Genomic DNA, 21,819 nt, shown 5'->3' with positions numbered 1-21,819 from the left:
ACTAAAACTAAAAGTTTATATCAATCACTACCACAGGGTTCAGATGAAAAACTTTCCTAAAAATGTAAAGCTTAGGGGCACCTGGCTGTCTCAGTTGGTGGAACATGCGACTCTTGATCTCTAGGATGTAAGTTTAAGCCCCCTGTTGGGCATAGAGTCAGCTTAGAAAAAAATGTGAAGCTTAGATTCCAGGCATTTATCTTTTGACTGTATATACAGAACATTTTTTTCAAAGGTTTAAAATGCCCAAGTTATATGCACTTCGTATTAAAATTTCCTGATAGTCTTAAATGTAATTAAAACCCCAAAATGCATATAAATACTATGAACATATTAATCACCAATAATTTTTTTTTCTTGTTTGGGGGTAAGGATGGGAACTCAATTAACCATGTAATTGTTTAAATAAACTCTGCTTGCAGAAAAAGCATTTGACAAAGTACAATATCCACTCATGATAAAAATCCTCAACAGGGGCGCCTGGGTGGCGCAGTCGGTTAAGCGTCCGACTTCAGCCAGGTCACGATCTCACGGTCCAGGAGTTCAAGCCCCGCGTCAGGCTCTGGGCTGATGGCTCGGAGCCTGGAGCCTGTTTCCGATTCTGTGTCTCCCTCTCTCTCTGCTCCTCCCCCGTTCATGCTCTGTCTCTCTCTGTCCCAAAAATAAATAAACGTTGAAAAAAAAATTAAAAAAAAAATCCTCAACAAAGTAGGTTTAGACGGAACATACCTCAGTATAATAAAGGCCATATGCGAAAAGCCCACAGATAATATCATCCTCAATCAGGAAAAAGTGAGAGCTTTTTCCCTAAGGTCAGGGACAAGACAAGTATGTCCACTCTCACTTTTATTCAATATAGTAATGGAAGTCCTAGCCCCAACAATCAGACAACAAAAAGAAATAAAAGGCATCAAACTGGCAAGAAGAAGTAAAACTTTTGTTCCTTGCAGATGACATGATACTATATATAGGAAACCCTAAACTCCACCAAAAAACTACTAGAACTGATAAATGAATTCAGTCAAGTTGTAGGATACATCAACATACAGAAATCTGTTGCATTTCTATATAACAATAATCAAACAGCAGAAAGAGAAATTAAGAAAACTCCCATTTACAATTGCACCTAAAACAATAAGATACCTAGGAATAAACCTAACCGAAGAGGTGAAAGGCCTATACTCTGAAAACTATAAAACACTTATGAAAGAAACTGAAGATAAAACAAAGAAATGGAAAGACATTCCATGCTCATAGATTGGAAAAACAAATATTGTTAAAATGTCTATATTACTCAAAGCAATCTACACATTTAATACAATCCTTATCTAAACACCAACAGCATTTTTCATAGAGCTAGAACAAACAATCCTAGAACTTACACGGAAGCACAAAAGACTCTGAATAGCCAAAGCAACCTTGAAAAAGAAGAGCAAAACTAGAGGCATCACAATTCTGGACTTGAAGTTATATCACAAAGCGGTAGTAATCAAAACAGTATGGTACTGGCATAAAAATAGACACATAGATCAGTGGAACAGAATAGAAAACGCAGAAATGAGCCCATAATAATCTTTGACAAAACAGGAAAGAATATCAAATGGGAAAAAGAATGTCTCCTCAGCAAACGGTGCTGGGAAAACCTGACAGCAACTTGGAAAACAATGAAACTGGACTACTTTCTTACACTCTACACAAAAACAAATTTTAAATGGATTAAAGACCTAAATGTGAGACCTGAAACCATAAAAGTCCTAGAAGAGAACACAGGCAGTTATTTCTTTAACGTTGGCTGTAGCAACTTCTTTCTAGATATGTCTCCTGAGGCAAGGAAAACAAAAGCAAAAATAAACTATTGGGACTACATCAGAATAAAAGCCTTCTTCACAGTGAAGGAAACAATCAACAAACTGAAAAGGCACCTATAGGATGGGGGGCGCCTGGGTGGCTCAGTCAGTTAAGCATCCGACTCTTGTTTTTGGCTCAGGTTATGATCTCACAACTTTGTGGGTTCAAGCCCTGCTTGGGATTCTCTTCTTCCTCTCTCTCTGCCCCTCCCCGACTTGTGCTGTCTCTGTCTCTCTCAAAATAAATAAACTTAAAAAATAAAAGGCAACCTATGGAATGGGAGATTTGCCAATGACATGTGATAAAGGGTTAGTATCCAAAATACATAAAGAACTTATACAACTCAAAAAAACAAGTACACGTAATTCAATTATAAAAGGGCAGAAGGCATGAATAGACATTTTTCAAAAAAGACATCCAGGTGGCTAATAGCCACATGAAAAGATGCTCACCATCACTTATTATCAGGAAAATGCAAAACCAAACTACAATGATCACCTCATACTTGGCAGAATGGCTAAAATCAACACCACAAAAAACAGGTGTCGGCAATGATGGGGAGAAAGGAGAATCCTCTTGCACTGGTGATGGGAATGCAACCTGGTGCAGTCACTCTGGAAAACAGTATGGAGTTTCCTCAGAAAGTTAAAAAGAGAACCACCCTACGATCCAGCAATCACACTACCGGGTATTTACCCCCCAAAACACAAAAAACACTAATTTAAATGTATACATGTACCCCCATATTTATAGCAGCATTATCTACAATTGTCAAATTATGGAAACAGCCCAAGTGTCCATCAGTTGATGAATGGATAAAGATGTGGTGTATAGATATAGATACATATACATATACACGTATATAATGGAATATTCGCCATAAAAAATGAAATCTTGCCTTTTGCAATGACATGGATAGAGCATGAGAGTATTATGCCAAATTAACTAAGTCAGAGAAAGACAAATATCACATTAAATTCCACTCATATGTGGAATTTAAGACACAAAACAAGCAAAGGGAAAAGAGAGAGACAGAGGCTAGCCAAGAAACAGACTCTTAACTATAGATGATGGGGATTAAAGAGTGCACTTGTGATGAGCACCGGGTGATGTATGGAAGTGTCGATTACTATATTGTGGACCTGAAACTAATATTACACTGCAAGCAAACTGGAATTTAAATAAAAACCTAAAAAAAAAACCCTTCTGTTTGCATTTCTCCTATGTACTGTGTAATATCTCTAACAGGAAACATAATTGCACAAAAAGGAATTGTTTTACATTTCATTGAAATATATATATTCCTTCACTGAAATATGTTATTACATATATAAAATATGTATACATATATATCCAACTTGGTATTGCCTGAAAAAATCATATGGCAGCCAGAAAACTAGTTTTGAGTTTCTCAAGGTAAAAAAGGAAAACATCATGGGGCACCTGGGTGGCTCAGTTGGTTATGCATCTGAGTTCAGCTCAGGTCATGATCTCACAGTTTGTGGGTTTCAGCCCTGCGTCTGGCTCTGTGCTGACAGCTCAGAGTCTGGAGTCTGCTTCAGATTCTGTATCTCCCTCTCTCTCTTCTCTCCCCCCACTCGTGCTCTCTCTCAAAAATAGATAAACATTAAAAAAAAAAAAGGAAAACATCACAAAAGTATCTTCATGAAGAAGGAAGACATTCTTATTTAATAGTTTCCAAGCATTTAATGTAAAAAGAGGAAAATGGACAATTATTACAGGAAATACTTTGTGCAGATAGGAAACAGCTGGTTTTATTCTTTAGGTGCCATAGATGCTACTCTTTAATAGATTTTAAAAATTTATGAGAAAATCCATTTACACTAAGTACTGATTGACATTCTTAGTAATATTAAGGATACTAAAGTTGATAGGTTGATGCCATTTAAAAGAGAGAGGGGTGCGTTGGTGGCTCAGTCGGTTGGGTGTCTGACTCTTGATTTCTGCTCCAGTCATGATCTTGAGGTTTCATGAGTTCCAGCCCCATTTCAGGCTCTGAGCTGGCAGCACGGAGTCTGCTTGGGATTCTCTCTCTCCCTCTGTTTTCTGCCCCTCCCTCACTTGCACTGTCTAGTTCTCTCTCAAAATAAATAAATAAACTTAAAGAAAATTTCAGGGCAAAGAGTTAATAGTGAAAACAATGGTTATGGTTAATTAGCATGTCAGTGGTGTGCAGAAAGAATCTGAGTGGAAAGTCTGGAGTGAATGGGTATGTCTCATAGATGTTGTAAGATGAGCAATGTAAACAGTTCAGTTAAACAACATTTATTTCTTTAATTTCTTAAGAAATTAACAAATCCTTAATTTCTTCACTTAAGGATACAGTTACTAGAATGATATACATCAGAGGAATTCCACATAGTATGTCTTTATTCCAGCAAAGGAATTTGACACTTTTTCACCAGTCTTATGACTACAATGATGAAATATTGAATAATTGTGAATCCCTTAAGGTCCATTTAGAACTGGCCAAATTTAAGGTACAGTCGTTCCCCCTATCCACAGTTTCACTTTCTGTGGTTTCAGTTACCAGACATCAACTGCAGTCGGGAAGGAGATGCCTATTGCTACATTGCAATGCCTACCTCATTCACTTCACTTCATCTCATCACATAGGCATCATCTCACATCATCTTAAGGTTGAGTACAGTATAACAAAATATTTTGAGAGACATAGCACATTCATATGCCTTTTATTACAGTATAATTGTTCTATTGTTACTTGTTATTAATCTCTTACTGTGCCTAATTTATAAATTAAACTTTATCCTAGGTATGTCTGTATAGGAGAAAATAGTATATGTAGGGCTCAGTACTATTCAAGGTTTCAGGCATCCACTGGGGGTCTTGGAAAGCATTCCCTATGGTAACAGGGGACTACTGTATACTAACAGTAGTCTGAACAACTAAGTGAGGTTTATAAGGGTAAGCCATCAGGCTCCTCTTTTTTGCCTTGATTTGTTCAACATGAGGGTATGATGAACCCGAAAGTCTTGCTTATCAGATCTGTAGATGATGTAAAACAAGATTATTTATTTCCAGAGACGGTAATGAGGATTAAAGTTTTGGCCAAAGCCAAGTTATAATTTATTGGTTATAGAGAACTGCAATTTGGGGCACCTGGGGGGCTCAATCTGTTAAGTGTCCAACTCTTATACCAGCTCCGGTCCTGATCTCAGAGTCCTGTGTTTTAAGTCCTGTGTTGAGTTCCTGTGCTGGTGTGAAGCTTACGAAAGAGAGAGAGAGAGAGAGAGAGAGAAAGAGAAAGAGAAAGAAAGAAAGAAAAGAAAGAAAAAGAAAGAAGAAAGAGAAAGAAAGAAAGAAAGAAAGAAAGAAAGAAAGAAAGGGAAAGAGAGAAAGAGAGAGGGAAGTAAGAAGGAAGGAAGGATTGCAATTCGATTTTTAAAAGAATCAACTGTACTTGGTATGAGTGGATTAATACGTAAAAAATCCAGGAATATTTAATGCTTACTTTGAATCAGTGGGGTGCCTGGATGGCTCAGTAGATTAAGCATCTGACTCCTGATTTCAGCTCAGGTCATGACTCAGGGTTCGTGAGTTTGAGCCCTGCATCAGGCTCTGTGCTGACAGTGCAGAGACTGCTTGAGATCTTTTCTCTCTGCCCCTTCCCTACATTCTCTCTCTCTCACTCCTAAAATAAATAAACATTTTTAAAAAAAATGTTGGGGCACCTGGCTGTCTCAGTGAGTTCAGAGTCCGATTTCGACTTGGGTCATGATCTTGTAGTTCATGAGTTCGAGCCCCACATCGGGCTAGCTGCTGTCAGCACAGAGCCTGCTTCAGATCCTCTGCCCCCCTCTCTCTCTGCCCCTCCCCTGCTTTCTCTCTCTCCCCTCTTAAAAATAATAAACGTTAAAAAAAATCTATACTGCTTACTTTTAATCAAGCTGATGATAAAATTGCTTTAAAAATGTTACCTTGGGGGGCGCCTAGGCAGCTCAGTCGATTAAGCATCCAACTTCAGCTCAGGTCATGATCTCACAGTTCGTGGGTTCAAGCCCCAAGTCAGGCTCTATGCTGACAGCGTGGAGCCTGGAGCCTGCTTCAGATTCTGTGTCTCCCTCTCTCTCTCTGCCCCTCCCCTGCTCACTCTCTGTCACTCTCTCTCTCAAAAATAAAAAAATGGGGATGCCTGGATGGCTCAGTTGGTTAAGCATCTGACTTCGGCTCAGGTCATGATCTCATGGTTTGTGAGTTCGAGCCCCAAGTCGGGCTCTGTGCTGACAGTGCAGAGCCTGGAGCCTGCTTCTAGTCCTGTAATCTCCCTCTGCCCCTCCCCCACTCACATTCTATCTCTCTTTCAAAAATAAACATTAAAAAAATAAAAATAAAATATTAAAATATTAAAAAAAATTTAAAAATTTTAAAAATGTAAGCTTGGGCAGTAGTAATAAAAATATTTGCTCTAATTTTGGGAGATAATAGTTTCACTGGACTCTTAGAAAAGTAATCCATGTTTATTTTAGGAAAAGGATGAACAAAATCAAAAATTCTTATAATCCCACCACTCAGATAATATATATACACACGATACATATATTTTTATAGAACTTCTAGTTGTCTTCCTTTTTGCTTAAATTATCATGGTGGCAGCTGATATCTATCTAAATACTTGGATCCTTAGATTCTGCTGAGTGGTTTTTAAGTTTTTATTTTAATCCCAGTTAGTTAACACAGTGTTATCTTAGTTTTAGGTGTATAATACAGTGATTCAACAGTTCCATATATCAACTGGTGCTCATCAGGACAAGTGCACTCCTTATTCCCCATCATCTATTTAATCTGTCCCCTCACCCACCACGCTTCTGGTAACGATGAGTTTGTTCCCTATAATTTAAAGACTCTGTTTCTTGGTTTGTATTTTTTTTTCCCTTGGCTGATTTATTTCTTAAATTCCACACATGAATAAAATCATGTAAAATCATATGCTATTTGTCTTTCTCTTATTTCACTTAGCATTATACTCTCTAGGTCTATCTATGTCATTGCAAATGGCAAGATTTCATTCTTTTTTTTTAATGATTTAATAATATCCCATTGCGTGTATGTTTGTATTCCATCTTTATCCATTCATCAATTGATAGACACTGGGGTTGCTTCCCTATCTTGCCTATTGTAAATAATGCTGCTATAAACATCGGGTATACTATCCCTTTAAATTAGTGTTTTTGTACTTTTTGGGTACCAATACTACAATTACTGGATCATAAGGTAGTTCTATTTTTAACTTTTTGAGGAAACTCCATACTGCTTTCCCCAGTGGCTGCACCACTTGGCATGCCTACCAACAGTACAAAAAGGTTCCTTTTTTCCCACATCTTTGCCAACACCTGTTGTTTCTTATGTTGTTGATTTTAGCCATTCTGAAAAGTGTGAGGTGATTCCTAATTGTCTGCTCAGTGTTAAAAGCTCCTTGCTTAGTGGTGATTCCCAGCTGCCAGAAATTACGATCATACACCTTCAGAGCCAGAAGGGCCATTTCATCATTACCTGGGCCAGAACTATAAATTGGGTCAGACCAACTGAATCAGAATCTCTGCGGGTGGGTGCTAGCAATCCTATTTTTTAAAAATTCTTTTTAATGTTTATTTATTTTTAAGATAGAGAGAGAACACGCGAGCGAGCACAGGCACGAGCAGGGGAGGAGTGAAGAGAGAAGACAGAGGATCTCAAGTGGGCTATGTGCTTACAGCCCAAGGCAGGGCTTGAACTCAGGAACCATGAGATCATGGCCTGACCCGAAGTTGGATGCTTAACTAACTGAGACACCCAGATGCCCCAACAATCCTGTTTTTTTTTTTAAATTTTTTAATGTTTATTTATTTTTGAGACAGGGAGAGACAGCATGAACAGGGGAGGGTCAGAGAGAGAGGGAGACACAGAATCTGAAACAGGCTCCAGGCTCTGAGCGGTCAGCACAGAGCCTGACGCGAGGCTCGAACTCAAGGACCGTGAGATCGTGACCTGAGCCGAAGTGGGATGCCTAACCGACTGAGCCACCCAGGCGCCCCCAACAATCCTGTATTTTAACAAGCCCCCAAAGTGATTCCAATCCATGCTGAAGTCTGAGAACAACATACCTGAGTTAAAACCTTTGTTTTTTCAGATAAAGAAGATCCAAAGAGGTTGTCACCAGTCAATTTAAGAAAGTACCAGTATTTTCAGGCAGTGATTCCTAGGATAACCATTATCCCTCAGGGAGATCTGTTTATTGGACTAATTGCTAAGAAGTATTTGAAAGAATGCTAGGTAGAAATAAGTATAATGGGGAAAGAGTCCGTTTACCACTTAACTCACCTGGTGGGCTTGTTACAGTTCAACACTTGCCTTTTGATTTACTCAGGTTTGAAACAAAAGTTTCATCCAATTTGTTTTATTCACTTGATTATTCATACTATTTTATTCCTTGAAGCAAGTTTATGTGTCATTTAAGTAACTATCCCATTCCATCACTACTGCTCTCTAATGAATCCCTAGAGTGTGACGCTACAGCTTTCATTTTTAACAAGCTCCTTATACTTAAGTTTGAGAACCACTAAAGCAAAAGATGTTTGGGGCACCTGAGTGGCTCAGTCAGTTAAGCATCGGACTCCACTTCAGCTCAGGTCACGATCTCTCAGTTTGTGGGTTCCAGTCCCAAGTCTGGCTCTGTGCTGACAGTCTGGAGCCTGCTTGAGATTCTCTCTTTCTCTCCTCTCTCTCTACCCCTCCTGCTCATGCTTTGTCTCTCTCTCAAAATAAATAAAAAAACATGAAAAAAAAATGTTTGAAGTGGTTATGTAAGAATAAAACTAGATAAACTGGACATTTTCAGTATTCTTTAATTTGGGTTCCACACTGAAAATTCAAAATAACTTGCTAAATTTTTGCTAATGTGTATGTCATACACCCAATATAATAACACCAGAGATTGCTCCAAAAATTTGGAATGGCATAACATTCAAATGATTTTTCAAGGAAGTATAATATAGTTTGCCCCAGCATCTGGGAAAAAAAGGTGGCGGGGGAATCACCGTAGAAGGACAAAGATATCACAAAAAGCAAGAACGAGACCTGAAATAATGGATCCTGTTCTAAACTGCAAATGTAGTCAACCTTGATTTACCACGGTATAAATTAAGGTCATGGGCAACTCAGCAGTTGTCTAATATTTTAGGTTTTTTAAAAGATTACATTGTGTGGAGTAGTCAAGATTTAGGAAAACATACAGTATGTGGGGAACAAGAACAGAGTAACTCCGAAAATCAAAATGATCCACCTTGAATTTTTGTAGCATTTAACGTTTTTCAAAGTGCTTTCACATATACTATTATCTTATCCATGTAGCAGCCATGTGAGTAAGAAAATTATCATCAGCAAAACCATTTTCAGAACTTTAAATACTGGATCCACGAAGAAAAAAGGCGTGGAATTGAACCAGAGAAATGACAGAAAAGGATGTCAGTGAGGAAGAGAATCATGGAGAGGGCAAGCACAAAAAGCTGAGGTCCAGGCGACAGGGAATTGAGAGCCTAATGGAGACTAACCTGGCCGGGTGGGGGGGAGGGGGCGACAGCTTTAGTGGGCAAATAAGCGCAAAAAAGCCTGGGTGCAGGAAATACGGGATTATGAAACTGGAATTTACTTATCTGTACCAAAGAGGATGGATAAGGTCAAAGAAGAAGAGAAAAATGGAAAGCAAGGCGCACTTAAAGCTGCACGGAACTTTTGTGGGCTGCTATCCTTCAGTCCAATGACCACGGAGTTCGGCCTCAGGTTGAGAATAACGCGAAGGGGAGTCGAAGAGGGCGCGGGCGGGAAGGCAGCAGAGCCGGGTAGCGCGTTCACTGGGACCAACAAAAGCCGCCGGAGACACTTAGCGAGCCACGCAACTTGCGGGGGCCGAAGGGTTAACCGCGCGCCCGACTCCCGCGCGCTTCCCGGCCCCCACTCCCGCGGTCGCTAGGAAACGCCGAAGGTGGGGGAGGGGCGGGCGGCGCGGCGGAGGGTGGGAATCTTTTTCGGGCGCCCGGGGGCGGAGGGAGGGGAGCGCGCGTGCGCGCGCCCGTCCGTCCGTCGCCGCGGTGACCGTCCTCGGAGTCCGTCGGCTCGCGCCCCGCCCCCGTTCTGCTGCCCCCTCCCCTGTCGCGCGCGGGGGGTGTTTCTCGCTCCTCGCGAGTTGCCGCCGCCGCGGTCGCCGCTGCTCCTCCTCTCCCAGTCTTGGGTTTCCCAGGCACTGCTGCCGCCGCTACCTCTGCGGTCTGTATGAGGAGGAGGAGGATGTGAAGATGGCGGAGCTGCAGATGCTGCTGGAGGAGGAAATCCCGGGGGGCCGCCGGGCCCTCTTCGACAGTTACACGAATCTGGAACGGGTGGCAGATTACTGCGAGAACAACTACATCCAGGTGTGAAGCATGTCCCGGCCTGGGCGCGTCGGGCCTCTGGTGGGCAGCGCGTGGGGGATCCCAGGGCCGGGGGCCGCGCTTGGGGGCGCAGGGCGCGCGGGGCTGGGGCCGCGGCGGGGACCCAGCCTAGCTAAGCCCTCGAGGGCGGGGGAGGGGGAGAATAGGGTGGGAGTTGGGTCTGGTGAATTGGTGAGAAACCTCCGGCTGGAGGAAATTGTAGCTTTAAAACATTTTAAAAAGCCATGAATCAGTCCTCGTTGCGGTGTATGTGTCGTGTCCCCGCCTCTTCGCTTCTTCTGCCCTCGGCCGCCCCCGCACTCGGTACCCGTCAGTGTTCGGGATGGCGGTGGAGGCGGAGAGTGTTTTTTTCTATTTGACAGAATCCTGCTCCCCCATATGGCAGGGGTGTGGGGGGGATTGATGGATCACCCCCTCCCCCAAGCTCTGGAGGATTTTTAAGGGGCTATGTTGTTGCAAAGTAAAGTGCCTCAGTTTTATATTCATGTAAATGCCTCAAGAGACTGGTATTTCTGTTTATCTTTTAGTTTCTAGCCGGGGTTACTGTAGAAGAGCAGTTGTCTGTTGGAAGTTATTGCCATTTTCCTCCTTATGGAGAATGAGAAGCTGCATGATAATGAGCACCACCCCCCCTTCCCTCGACAATCCCGTTAGAATAGTTAATTTTCCTGTGGGAAAAAGAATTATAAGTATTTTTCAGCAAGGATTAGGAAATGATCCTCATGATTTAATTTTTCCCGAGATGGTTGGTTTGGTACAGAGACTCAGAGTGGTAACGCTGTGTGTATGTGTATGGAGGTGGGGTGTGTTGGGTGAGATGAGATCCAGCTGCGCCTGGATACAGCAAAAGATTCTGTGGATTTAAAAAAAAAAATCCTTCTTGAAAAATTATTTGAAAGGGTAGGTTAAAACAGTTTGCAAATTAAGCGTCTTTTGTTTCTTTGTGGCTTATTCTGGAGTCACAGATTCTACCTCCATTTTTTCCCTTAACGTTTAAATTCTCTTGGGATAAAGGTGGAAATGGAAGAAGTGTGTTAAATTGTTCTTTCACTATGGTCTTCTCCCCCCCACCTCCCGCCCCGCTCCCACCTCCATCTCTCCAGGCATCCTTCTTAATATCAGTTATATTGGGAAGCATTCTTTAGTCTTAGTGTAAACTAAAAAAAAAAGGTGTTGGAATTTATAGGTTTATAAATTTTGTAAGGATCACGTGGTTTATCAAGGATGTTATTGTGAGATTTTACTAAATTAGGTATATACTTAACTCTGTATTATCTTGTAGCAACGATTTGTATTGAAGAAGGGACCAGGCATAATCCAAGGCTTTTCCCTCCAAAGAGACTATTGAAACTAGTAGGAACAGAAAAAAATGTGTCTTGGGTCAGAGATTCATGCAAAAAAACACAGTGGTCCATATTTGGAGGGTGCTTCTTAAATACTGAGTGGGATAGAAAAGAGTCAAACATTAAGTTGTTCAGTGTTCAACTGCATGTATTCAAAAGTCTTGTATAGCTTGCCACTGTGTAAAGGGTTGATGAAACACACCTAGTGTCTACAGAATTTCATAGTGTAGTTAGTAGGAGAGGCTGATCTGTGAGCAAATGAATAATGTAGTGTGTCAGTTTATACTCTAAGGGACTGAAGGTGGGGAGAAGGCCAGGTGGAAGATATGCTATTCCTAAGGAATTCACTGTCTCTAGGAGTGGCAAATCTAAAGGACTGAAACGGTAATTCCATTGACTGCAGCATATTATGGGAGTTATAGGTCAGAAGAGAAACTGAGAATAGAAAAGTGATTGGGTAGCAGTTATTACCAGTAATAAAAAAACAGATTTGTCTCTCTTTGGAACATAATTTTTATTATAATTTGAAGGTATAGTTTTTCTTAGATTACAATTGATACATAAAGGTAAAGTACATGGATTAATAAAACTGAGAGGTTAAAGGGATTAAGGGTTGTCATCTTTTTAAATATTTTACACTATTCTGTCATTACAGTCACCATTATCTGTTTTAGCAATAGGACTAATAATTTAGTGTGGTTTTTTTAAATGCACAGTATAGCTATTGATTAATGGAATTAGATTTAAAAATATTTTTTCAGTTTAACATCTAAAATAGATTTTACATGTTAGATTAGATTTTACCTCTTAGGTTATCATCTTTTTTATGTGGGTATAATATTGGTGTTTTTCTCTTACGAGATGACAGCTCTTACATGATTTGTTTGTAGTAAAGTTGATAAATGGAACATGCTGATAGTGGATTTGTGCTGACCTAGCTGTACATTTGACCCAACTGTCTCTCCTTGTGACCAAAGAACTGACCAGCAGGGGTTTTGATGCTGCCTCTGACCCTGTAGAAAATGAAAATTAATTGGTTGTATATGATCACATAGTCAGTTTAGCCTTGTTTTAGCATCATATCCTAACTACTAGCTCAAGTTAACTAACCCAACACTTACTTTATTTTGTGGAAATGTAATTTTTGCCAGTAAAGTAGAAAAAGATAAATCTGTTGAATCATGTGTAACAAAGGGTAAGGGTCTTTGTTCAGTGTTCTTAAGTAGCTGGTTTTAAGCATAGGAATAGCCACATAACTAAGAGAAATAAGAATGCTCTAAATGTGGATTATATTTAGTGTGGAAATTGAGCAAAGGAAGGAAAATGATTTTGCTATCCTTCTGGAAACAACTGTATCGTGTTTAAATTGTTCCTAATAAAAATATCTTTCAGATACATTATCAGCATTAGGAGTGACCAGATACTGCCTGTGTTAACACCCACAATCTATAGGTAGAACAGCGTTGTGGACAACAGTGTTGTAGACAGCGGTTTTCCAGGATACTAATGCAGTTAATGTTAGAAATTTAAAAATCATCTTCAGTAAAAATTTAGATGGTTTTTGTTTTATTATTTCAACCTCTAGAAAAAGTGACAGTAAAAATATTTTTTCTAAAATGTGATGCTAAGAGGCACCTGGGTGGCTCAGTTGCCTAAGCGTCTCTTGATTTCTGCTCAGGTCATAATCTCACAGTTTTGGGAGTTCAAGCCCTGTGTCGGGCTCTTTGCTGACAGTAAAGGAGCCTAATTGTGATTCATTCTCTCTCTCTCCCTCCCTCCCTCTCTCCCTCTCTCCCTCCCTGTCCCTCTCCCTCTCCCTCTCCCTCTCCCTCTCCCTCTCCCTCTATCACTCTCTCCCTCTCTCTCTCCCTCCCTCTCACTCTACTCGTCCCCACTCATGCTCGCCCTGTCTCAAAATAAATAAACTTAAAATTTTTAAAAAATTTGATGAAAAAAATTACAACTAAAATTGCTGGTATTTCCTGATTGATTTTAATTCTTGTCTGTGAAAAAGGACTTAGTAATTGTTAAGGACTTTTGTAAAGATACATGTAGGACCTGTGTTCTTTTTTTCATTTATTAATATAAACATTGATACCTAATCTAAAAAGTTTCCAGAAATTTTAAACAATGTTTTGATTGACTTGGAATCTACATTTTTACAAATAGAAGAATTTTATTTTATTACTGTTTTTTTTAATGTTTATTTTTGAAAGAGAGCGTGAGTGGGGGAGGGGCAGAGAGAGAGGGAGACAGAATTTGAAGCAGGCTCCAAGCTCTGAGCTGTCAGCAAAGACCTGACTTGGGGCTCGAACTCCTGAACCGTGAGATCACGACCTGAGCTGAAGTTGGACACTTAATTGACTGAGCCATCAGGTGCCCCAAAAGAGTTTAATAATAGTAGGAGTTGCTTTAATGTTTGGTAGATGAAATAAATTTATAGTTGTTACTTTCCTAGAGTAACTCTGAAAAACCAACTTATTAACATTTTTCCTTTCGTTAGATAAAATAGTTAATTGGTTTTTTGATTTTTTTGTTTTGTTTTGTTTTGTTTTGTTTTGTTTGTTTGTTTTTTAGATACATAGTAAAATCCCGTTGTCCATTATTTGGAGTAAGAGCAAAATCATCCAGTAACATGGTTTTGCTCAGAAGAACAGAAATTAAAAATGTACCTAAAGGGGTGCCTGGCTGGCTTAGTCCATAAAGCATGCAACTCTTGATCTCAGGGTCATGAGTTTAGGCCTCATGTTGGATGTAGAGCTTGCTTGAAAAGATAATAAAATAAAAAATACTCTATAAAACATTTTTACAAAATGTGCCTTAAATTTTATGTGAAATATATATATTTTTTGCTTTTGAGCAATAGAGATGTCATTAATGACTTCTGTTTTTTGTCTTTTTTAAACATTTTTTTTTAAGTTTATTTATTTACCTTGAGAGAGTGAGAGAGTGTGTTCTGGGAGGAGCAGAGTGGAAAGGAGAGAGAGAATCTCAAGCATGCTCCATGCTGTCAGGGCAGAGCTCAACTCTGGGCTCCATCTCCCATAAGATCATGACCTGAACTGAAATTGAGACTCTGATGCTTAACCGACTGAGCCACCCAGGTGCCCTCGTTTTTTGTCTTTATCAAAAAGGATACTCCCAGAATTCATTAAAAATTGCATGAAAAGTTTATAAGGAGTTACAGTTTATTTACAATGCTAAGACATTTGTTTAACTTGACACAATACCTTCTGAGTGTACAGTCTTCTAGTCCTATGGCATTGTTTTCAAGTTTTGAAGGAGATTTTGTTATAATACAAAAAAATCTGATACATATAGTTCTTAATTTCTAAATATTCAAACTATTGTATTTACATTAATTTTCTATTGCTGTTGTGACAAATTGCTACAAATTTAGCAGTTTAAAACAACACAAACTTACCATTTTATAATTCTGGAGATCGTAAGTCTATAGTAGGCCACAGAATTGGGTTCTTTCTGGAGGCTCTGGGGGAGAATCGGTTTCCTTGCCTTTTCCAGCTTTCAGGGACTACCTGCATTCCTTAGCTCATGACCTTCTTTAAAATTCCAAGCCAGCAGTGGCATCACTGCAACCTCAGCTTCTGTTTTCACATCTCTGTCTCTCTGCTTCCATCTTCACTTCCCCCTTCTCCCTCTGCTTCTGTTGTCACATTTTCTTTTCTGACTCTGACCATCTGCCTCTCTTTATAAAGACTCATGTGATTATATGTTGGGCCCATTCTGATAATTTTCCAATCTCAGGATCATTATCATACCTCCAGAATCCCTTTTTGCCATGTAAGGTAACATATTCACAGGTTCCAGGGATTAGGATGTGGTCATCTTTGCTGGGGGGTGAAGGTTGTGGGGGGGGGCGGTGGGGGGAGGAGGGAGGCACTATTCAGTTATAATATTTGAACATAGCTTTTCCTTCCTGTATCAGTAATTGGCTGTAACCCTTTTGGTACCTAAGCCCAAAACCTTGGTACTGTCCTTGACTCTTATCTTTTGCATTGGATAACAAATGGCTCTGTCTTCACATGTCTGGATCTGACTACTACCACCTCTTCTGCTACCAACCTGGACCAAGATATGATTATCACTCAGTTAGATTATAGCAAAAGCCAGAGTGATCTTTTTTAAAAATCTAAATCAGATCATGTTCTGTTCAAAATACTGAGATTTTCTGTCTCATTCAGTTTAAGACCTAGAAATTAACATTGCCTACAAGATACAAATGATCTAGCTTTCTAGTCTTGAATCCTCTCCTAATGTAATTCCTCTTCTCTTTTGCTAATTGTGTTTCAGCCACATTGGCCTCTTTTTCTTTTCCTTCTTTTTTAATGTTTTATTTATTTTTGAGAAAGAGAGCACAAGTGGAGGAGGGACAGAGAGAGGGGGGTGGGCAGAGGATCCGAAGTGGGTTCTGTGCCGACAGCAGCAAGCCCAATGTGGGGCTCAAACTTGCCAACCATGAGGTTGAGCCACCCAGCTTCTCTGGCTCCTTTTCCTTGAACATAACAGGCATGGTTCTGCTTCCACATTTTTTTTTTTTAAACTCTAGCCGTTTTTATTGAAAAATTTTGCATGATTTATTTTTCATTAGTCTGTGCTGTCCATGCTTCTAATGATATCAGAATCACCTGGATCACTGATAGCCAGTATGCATACTCTGTATTATTTCCCACATACTGTGTCCAGTTCAGTATTATTGCCATTGTAGTGGACAACAGTTTTGGCCACTATGATGTAGTGTCTGTTTCAGATTTCCTCAGGGGTGGGCAGTTGTTGGCGAAGATGACCAATTTCACTTTGCCATGTCTGATCATTTTCAGAGTATGCTTCTATCCCAGCACATACTTTCCACTTTTCATTATGAGCTGGAGCCTAGAGTTATCAACTCTAGCGACTTTTTCACCTGTCTTAGGTGCAGGATGGCCCCAACTAAGAGCGGACTCCAAGGTTGCTGGGTGCAAGAAAGGTACCTCAAGACTTTTTTATTTTGCATTTACTGTGCCCTCTACCAGGAGTATTCATCCCCCAGATAGTTGTATCACTGGATCTTTTTACCTTTTTCATGCCTTTGATCAAATGTCAACTTTTAAATTTTTTTAACTTAAAAAATATTACAAAATTGTTTTTTAATTTCAGTGTAATTAACATAGTGTTATGTTAGTTTTAGATGTACATTATAGTGATTCCACAATTCTATATATTACTCACTGTTTTCATGGTGAGTGTACTCTTAATCCCCTTCACCTATTTCACCTGAACATCCTCCTGGTAACCATCTGGTAACCATCAGTTCATCCTTTATATTTAAGAGTGGTTTTTTGTTTGCCTTTTTTCCTTTCTTTATTTGCTTTACTTCTTAAATTCACATTTAAGTTAGTGAATTTCACCTGTGAGTGAAATCATATATTTATCTTTCTTTGACTGACTTCACTTACCATTAGACCATCTAGTGCCACCCATGTTGTTGCAAATAGCAAGAATTTCATTCTTTTTTGTGGCTGAGTAATGTTTTATTGAACACAAATACCACATCGTCTCCTTTTTTTAAAACTTGTTCTAACGTTTTTATTTATTTTTGAGAGTCAGAGCGTGACTTGGGGAGGTGCAGAGAGAGAGGGAGACACAGAATGTGAAGCACGCTCCAGGCTCTGAGCTGTCAGCACAGAGCCTGATGTGGCGCTTGAACTCACGAATCATGAGATCATGACCTGAGCCACCCAGGTACCCCTTCTTTTTTTTTTTTCATTTGAGCTCTATGCCCAGCGAGGGGCTCAAACTCACAACCCCAAGATCAAGGGTTGAATGCTTTAGTGACTGAGCTGGCAAGGTGCTCCATATCATGTTTTCTTTATCCATTCATCCATCAGTGGACACTTGGGTTGCTTTCATGATTTGGCTGTTGTAAGTAATTCTGCAATAAAGATACAGGTACATGTATTTTTTCAAATTAGTGTTTTGTATTCTTTGGGTAAATACCTAGTAGTGGGATTACTGGGTCATGTGGTAATTCTGTTTTTAATTTTTTGAAGAATTTCCATACTGTTTTCCACAGTGGCTGCACCAGTTTATGGTTCCACCAACAGTGCACAAGGGTTCCCTTTTCTCCACACGTTGTTTCTTGTATTACTGATTTTTGTTATTCTGACAGGTATGAGGTGATTGTGGTTTTGATTTGCATTTCCCTGATGATTAGATCTGGAGCATCTCTTCATGTGTCTATTGGCCATCTGTATATGTCTTATTTGGCAAAATGTCTGTTCACATCAAATGCTTAGTTTTTAATTGGATTATTTTTTTTGGATGTTGATTTGTATAAGTTCTTTATATATTTTGGATATTAACCACTTACCAGATGTATCAACAGAATACAACATCAGTATACAGAAATCTGTTGCATTTCTGTATACCAGTAATGAAGAAGCAGAAAGAAAAATTAAGGAAACAATCCCATATACAATTACACCAAAAATAAAAAATATCTAAGAATAAACTTAACCAAGGAGGTCAAAGACCTGTACACCAAAAACTATAAAACACTGATGAAAGAAACTGAAGATAACACAAACAAATGGAAAGGTATTCCATACTCATGGATTGGAAGAACAAATATTGGTAAAATGTCTATACTATTCAAAGCAATCTACAGATTTAATGCAATCCCTATCAAAATACCAACAGCATTTTTCACAGAACTAGAGCAAACAATCCTAAAATTTATATGGAACCACAAAAGATCCTGAATAGCCAAAGCAATCTTGAAAAAGAAAAACAAAACGAGGTATCACAATCTCAGATTTCAAGATATACTACAGAGCTGTAGTAACCGAAACAGTATGTTACTGGCACAAAAATAGACACATAGGTCAATAGAAAACCCAGAAATCAACCCACAATTATATGGTCAATCTTTGACAAAGGAGGCAAAAACATGTAACGGGAAAAAGACAGTCTTGGGACACCTGGGTAGCTCAGTAGGTTAAGCATCTGACTCTTGATTTTGGCTCAGGTCATGATCTCACAGTTGATGAGATTGAACCTTGCATCAGATACTGTGCTGACAGCGTGGAGCCTGCTTGGGATTCTCCCTCTCCCTCCCTCCACCCCCTCCACTTTCTCTTTCTTTCTCTGCCCTGCCCCCACTCCACTCACACACACTCTCTCTCAAATTAAATAAATACACATCAAAAAAAAGGAAAAAGTCTCTTCAATAAATGGTATTGGGAAAACTGGATAGCCACATGCCAAAGAATGAAACTGGACCATTTTATTTTTTTACTGTTTATTTATTTTTGAGACAGAGAGAGACAGAGCGTGAGCAGGGAAGGGGCAGAGAGAGAGGGAGACACAGAATGTAAAGCAGGCTCCAGGTTCTGAGCAGTCAGCACAGAGCCCAACGCGGGGCTTGAACTCACGAACTGTGAGATCATGACCTGAGCCGAAGTCGGACGCTCAAACAATGGAGCCACCCAGGCGCCCCAGGACCATTTTCTTATACCATACACAAAAATAACTCAAAATGGATTAAAGACCTAAATGTGGGAGCTAAAACCATAAAAATCCTTTCTAGAAAAGAGCACAGACAGTAATTTTCTGACATTGGCCGCAGCAACATTTTTCTAGATGTCTCCTAAGACAAGGGAAACAAAAGCAACAACAGCAAAAAGGAGAAAAAAAACCCAACTATTGGGAATACATCAAAATAAACAGCTTTTGCACAGCAAAGGAAACAAAACTGAAAAACAGCTTACTGGATGGGAGAAGATATTTGCAAATGATATATCCAATAAGTGGTTAGTATCCAAAATATATAACTTATGCAAATCAACATCCAAAAAAGAAATAATCCAATTAAAAACTAAGCAGTTGATGTGAACAGACATTTCTCCAAATAAGACGTATACAGATGGCCAATAGATACATGAAGAGATGCTCCAGATCTAATCATCAGGGAAATGCAAATCAAAACCACAATCACCTCATACCTGTCAGAATAACTAAAATCAGTAACACAAGAATTCATTCATCAGTTCTAGTAGTTTTTGGTGGAGTCTGTAGGGTTTTCTATATATAGTATCCTGTCATCTGCAAATAGACTTTGACTTCTTCTTTACTAATTTGGATGCCTTTTATTTCTTTTTTTTTGCTGATTGCTGTGGCTAGGACTTCCCAGTACCATGCTGAATAAAAGTGGTGAGAGTGGATAGCCTTGTCTTGTTACTGAATTTAGGGCAAAAACTCCCAGTTTTTCACAATTGATAATGATGTTAGCTGTGGGTTTTCACATAAGGACTTATTATTTTGAGGTATGTTCCCTTTCAACCTACTTTGTTGGGGGTTTTATGATGAATGGATGTTGCACTTTCCCAAATGCTTTTTCTGCATCTGTTGAAATAATCATAGGTTTTTATCCTTTCTTGTTCATAGGATGTATCTCGTTGATTGATTTGCAAATATTGGACCACCCTGCATCCCAGGAATTAATCTCACTTGATTGTGGCGAATGATTTTTTTAAATGTATTGTTAGATTTGCTTTGTTAATATTTTGTTGAAGATTTTTGCATTTGTGTTCATCAGAGATATTGGCCTGTAATTGTCTTTTGTGTGTGTGTGTCTTTATGTGGTTTTGGTAAATTTGGAAGCTTTCATTGCTTTTCTAGCCTTTTTTTTTTTTTTTTGCATAGTTTGAGAAGAATAAGTCTGTCTTTCTTTTTCTTTCTTTCTTTCTTTCTTTCTTTCTTTCTTTCTTTCTTTCTTTCTTTCCTGCTTTCTTAAATTTATATCCAAATTAGTTAGCATGTAGTGCAACAGTGATTTCAGGAGTAGATTGCTTAATGCCTTTACCCATTTAGCCCATCCCCCCTCCCACAACCCCTCCAGCAACCCTCTGTTCTCCACATTTAAGAGTCTCTTATGTTTTGTCCCCCTCCCTGTTTTTATATTATTTTTGCTTGTCTTCCCTTGTATTCATCTGTTTTGTCTCTTAAATTCTACATATGAGTGAAGTCATATGATATTTGTCTTTATCTGACTGATTTTGCTTAGCATAATACCCTCCAGTTCCATCCACGTAGTTGCAAATGGCAAGATTTCATTATTTTTGATTGCTGGGTAATATTCCATTGCATATATAGACCACATCTTCTTAATCCATTCATCTGTCGATGGACATTTGGGCTCTTTCCATACTTTGGCTGTTGTTGATAGTGCTGCTATAAACATGGGGTGCATGTGTCCCTTCGAAACAGCACACCTGTATCCCTTGGATAAATGCCTAGTAGTGCAATTGCTGGGTCCTAGGGGAGTTCTATTTTTAGTTTTTTGAGGAACCTCCATACTGTTTTCCAGAGTGGCTGCACCAGCTTGCACTGCCACCAACAGTGCAAAAGAGATCCTCTTTGTCCACATCCTTGCCAACATCTGTTGTTGCCTGAGTTGTTAATCTTAGCCATTCTGACAGGTGTAAGGTGGTATCTCATTGTGGTTTTGATTTGTATTTCCCTGATGATGAGTGATGTTGAGCATTTTTTCATGTGTCGGTTGGCCATCTGGATGTCTTCTTTGGAGAAGTGTCTATTCAGGTCTTTTGCCCATTTCTTCACTGGATTATTTGTTTTTTGGGTGTTGAGTTTGATAACTTCTTTGTAGATTTTGGATACTAACCCTTTATCTGATAGGTCATTTGCAAATATCTTCTCCCATTCTGTCAGTTGCCTTTTCGTTTTGCTGATTGTTTCCTTTGCTGTGCAGAAAGAAGCTTATTTTGATGAGATCCCAGTAGTTCATTTTTGCTTTGGTTTCCCTTGCTTCCGGAGACGTGTTGAGTAAGAAGTTGCTGCGGGCAAGATCAAAGAGGTTTTTGCCTGCTTTCTCCTCAAGGATTTTGATGGCTTCCTGTCTTCCATTGAGGTGTTTCATCCATTTTGAATTTATTTTTGTGTATGGTGTAAGGAAGTGGTCCAGGTTCATTCTTCTGCATGTCACTGTCCAGTTTTCCCAGCACCTCTTGCTGAAGAGGCTGTCTTTATTCCATTGGCTATTCTTTCCTGCTTTGTCAAAGATTAGTTGGCCATACGTTTGTGGGTCCATTTCCGGATTCTCTATTCTGTTCTATTGATCTGAGTGTTTTTGTGCCAATTAATTCTTTTTTAGATGTTTGGTGAAATTC

At 39.4% G+C, this 21,819-nt stretch overlaps 1 protein-coding gene across 14 annotated transcripts in view; it reads left to right on the top strand.

The window, feature by feature from the left end:
* Nucleotides 1-9,956: 9,956 nt before the first annotated feature.
* Nucleotides 9,957-21,819, top strand: part of ABI2 (abl interactor 2) — a 122,396-nt gene continuing 110,533 nt past the window's right edge. For 8 of the 14 annotated variants that reach the window (XM_047083359.1, XM_047083361.1, XM_047083353.1 and 5 more), the window contains exon 1: nt 9,958-10,274. In XM_047083359.1, coding sequence (XP_046939315.1) covers nt 10,158-10,274 — 117 coding nt within the window. In that variant the 5' untranslated portion in view covers nt 9,958-10,157. Of the gene's footprint in view, nt 10,314-21,819 lie in introns of all 14 variants that reach the window. The other 6 variants (XM_047083354.1, XM_047083367.1, XM_047083365.1 and 3 more) reach the window with 3 other exon arrangements.

The sequence above is a fragment of the Lynx rufus genome, unplaced genomic scaffold (assembly GCF_022079265.1).
Source record: "Lynx rufus isolate CCGP_SWC_20201006 ecotype Redwood Valley unplaced genomic scaffold, mLynRuf1.p SCAF_2, whole genome shotgun sequence".
NCBI lineage: Eukaryota > Metazoa > Chordata > Mammalia > Carnivora > Felidae > Lynx > Lynx rufus.
The sequence above is the reverse complement of the archived record's forward strand: the minus strand, read 5'-3'. Positions and strand labels throughout refer to the sequence as shown.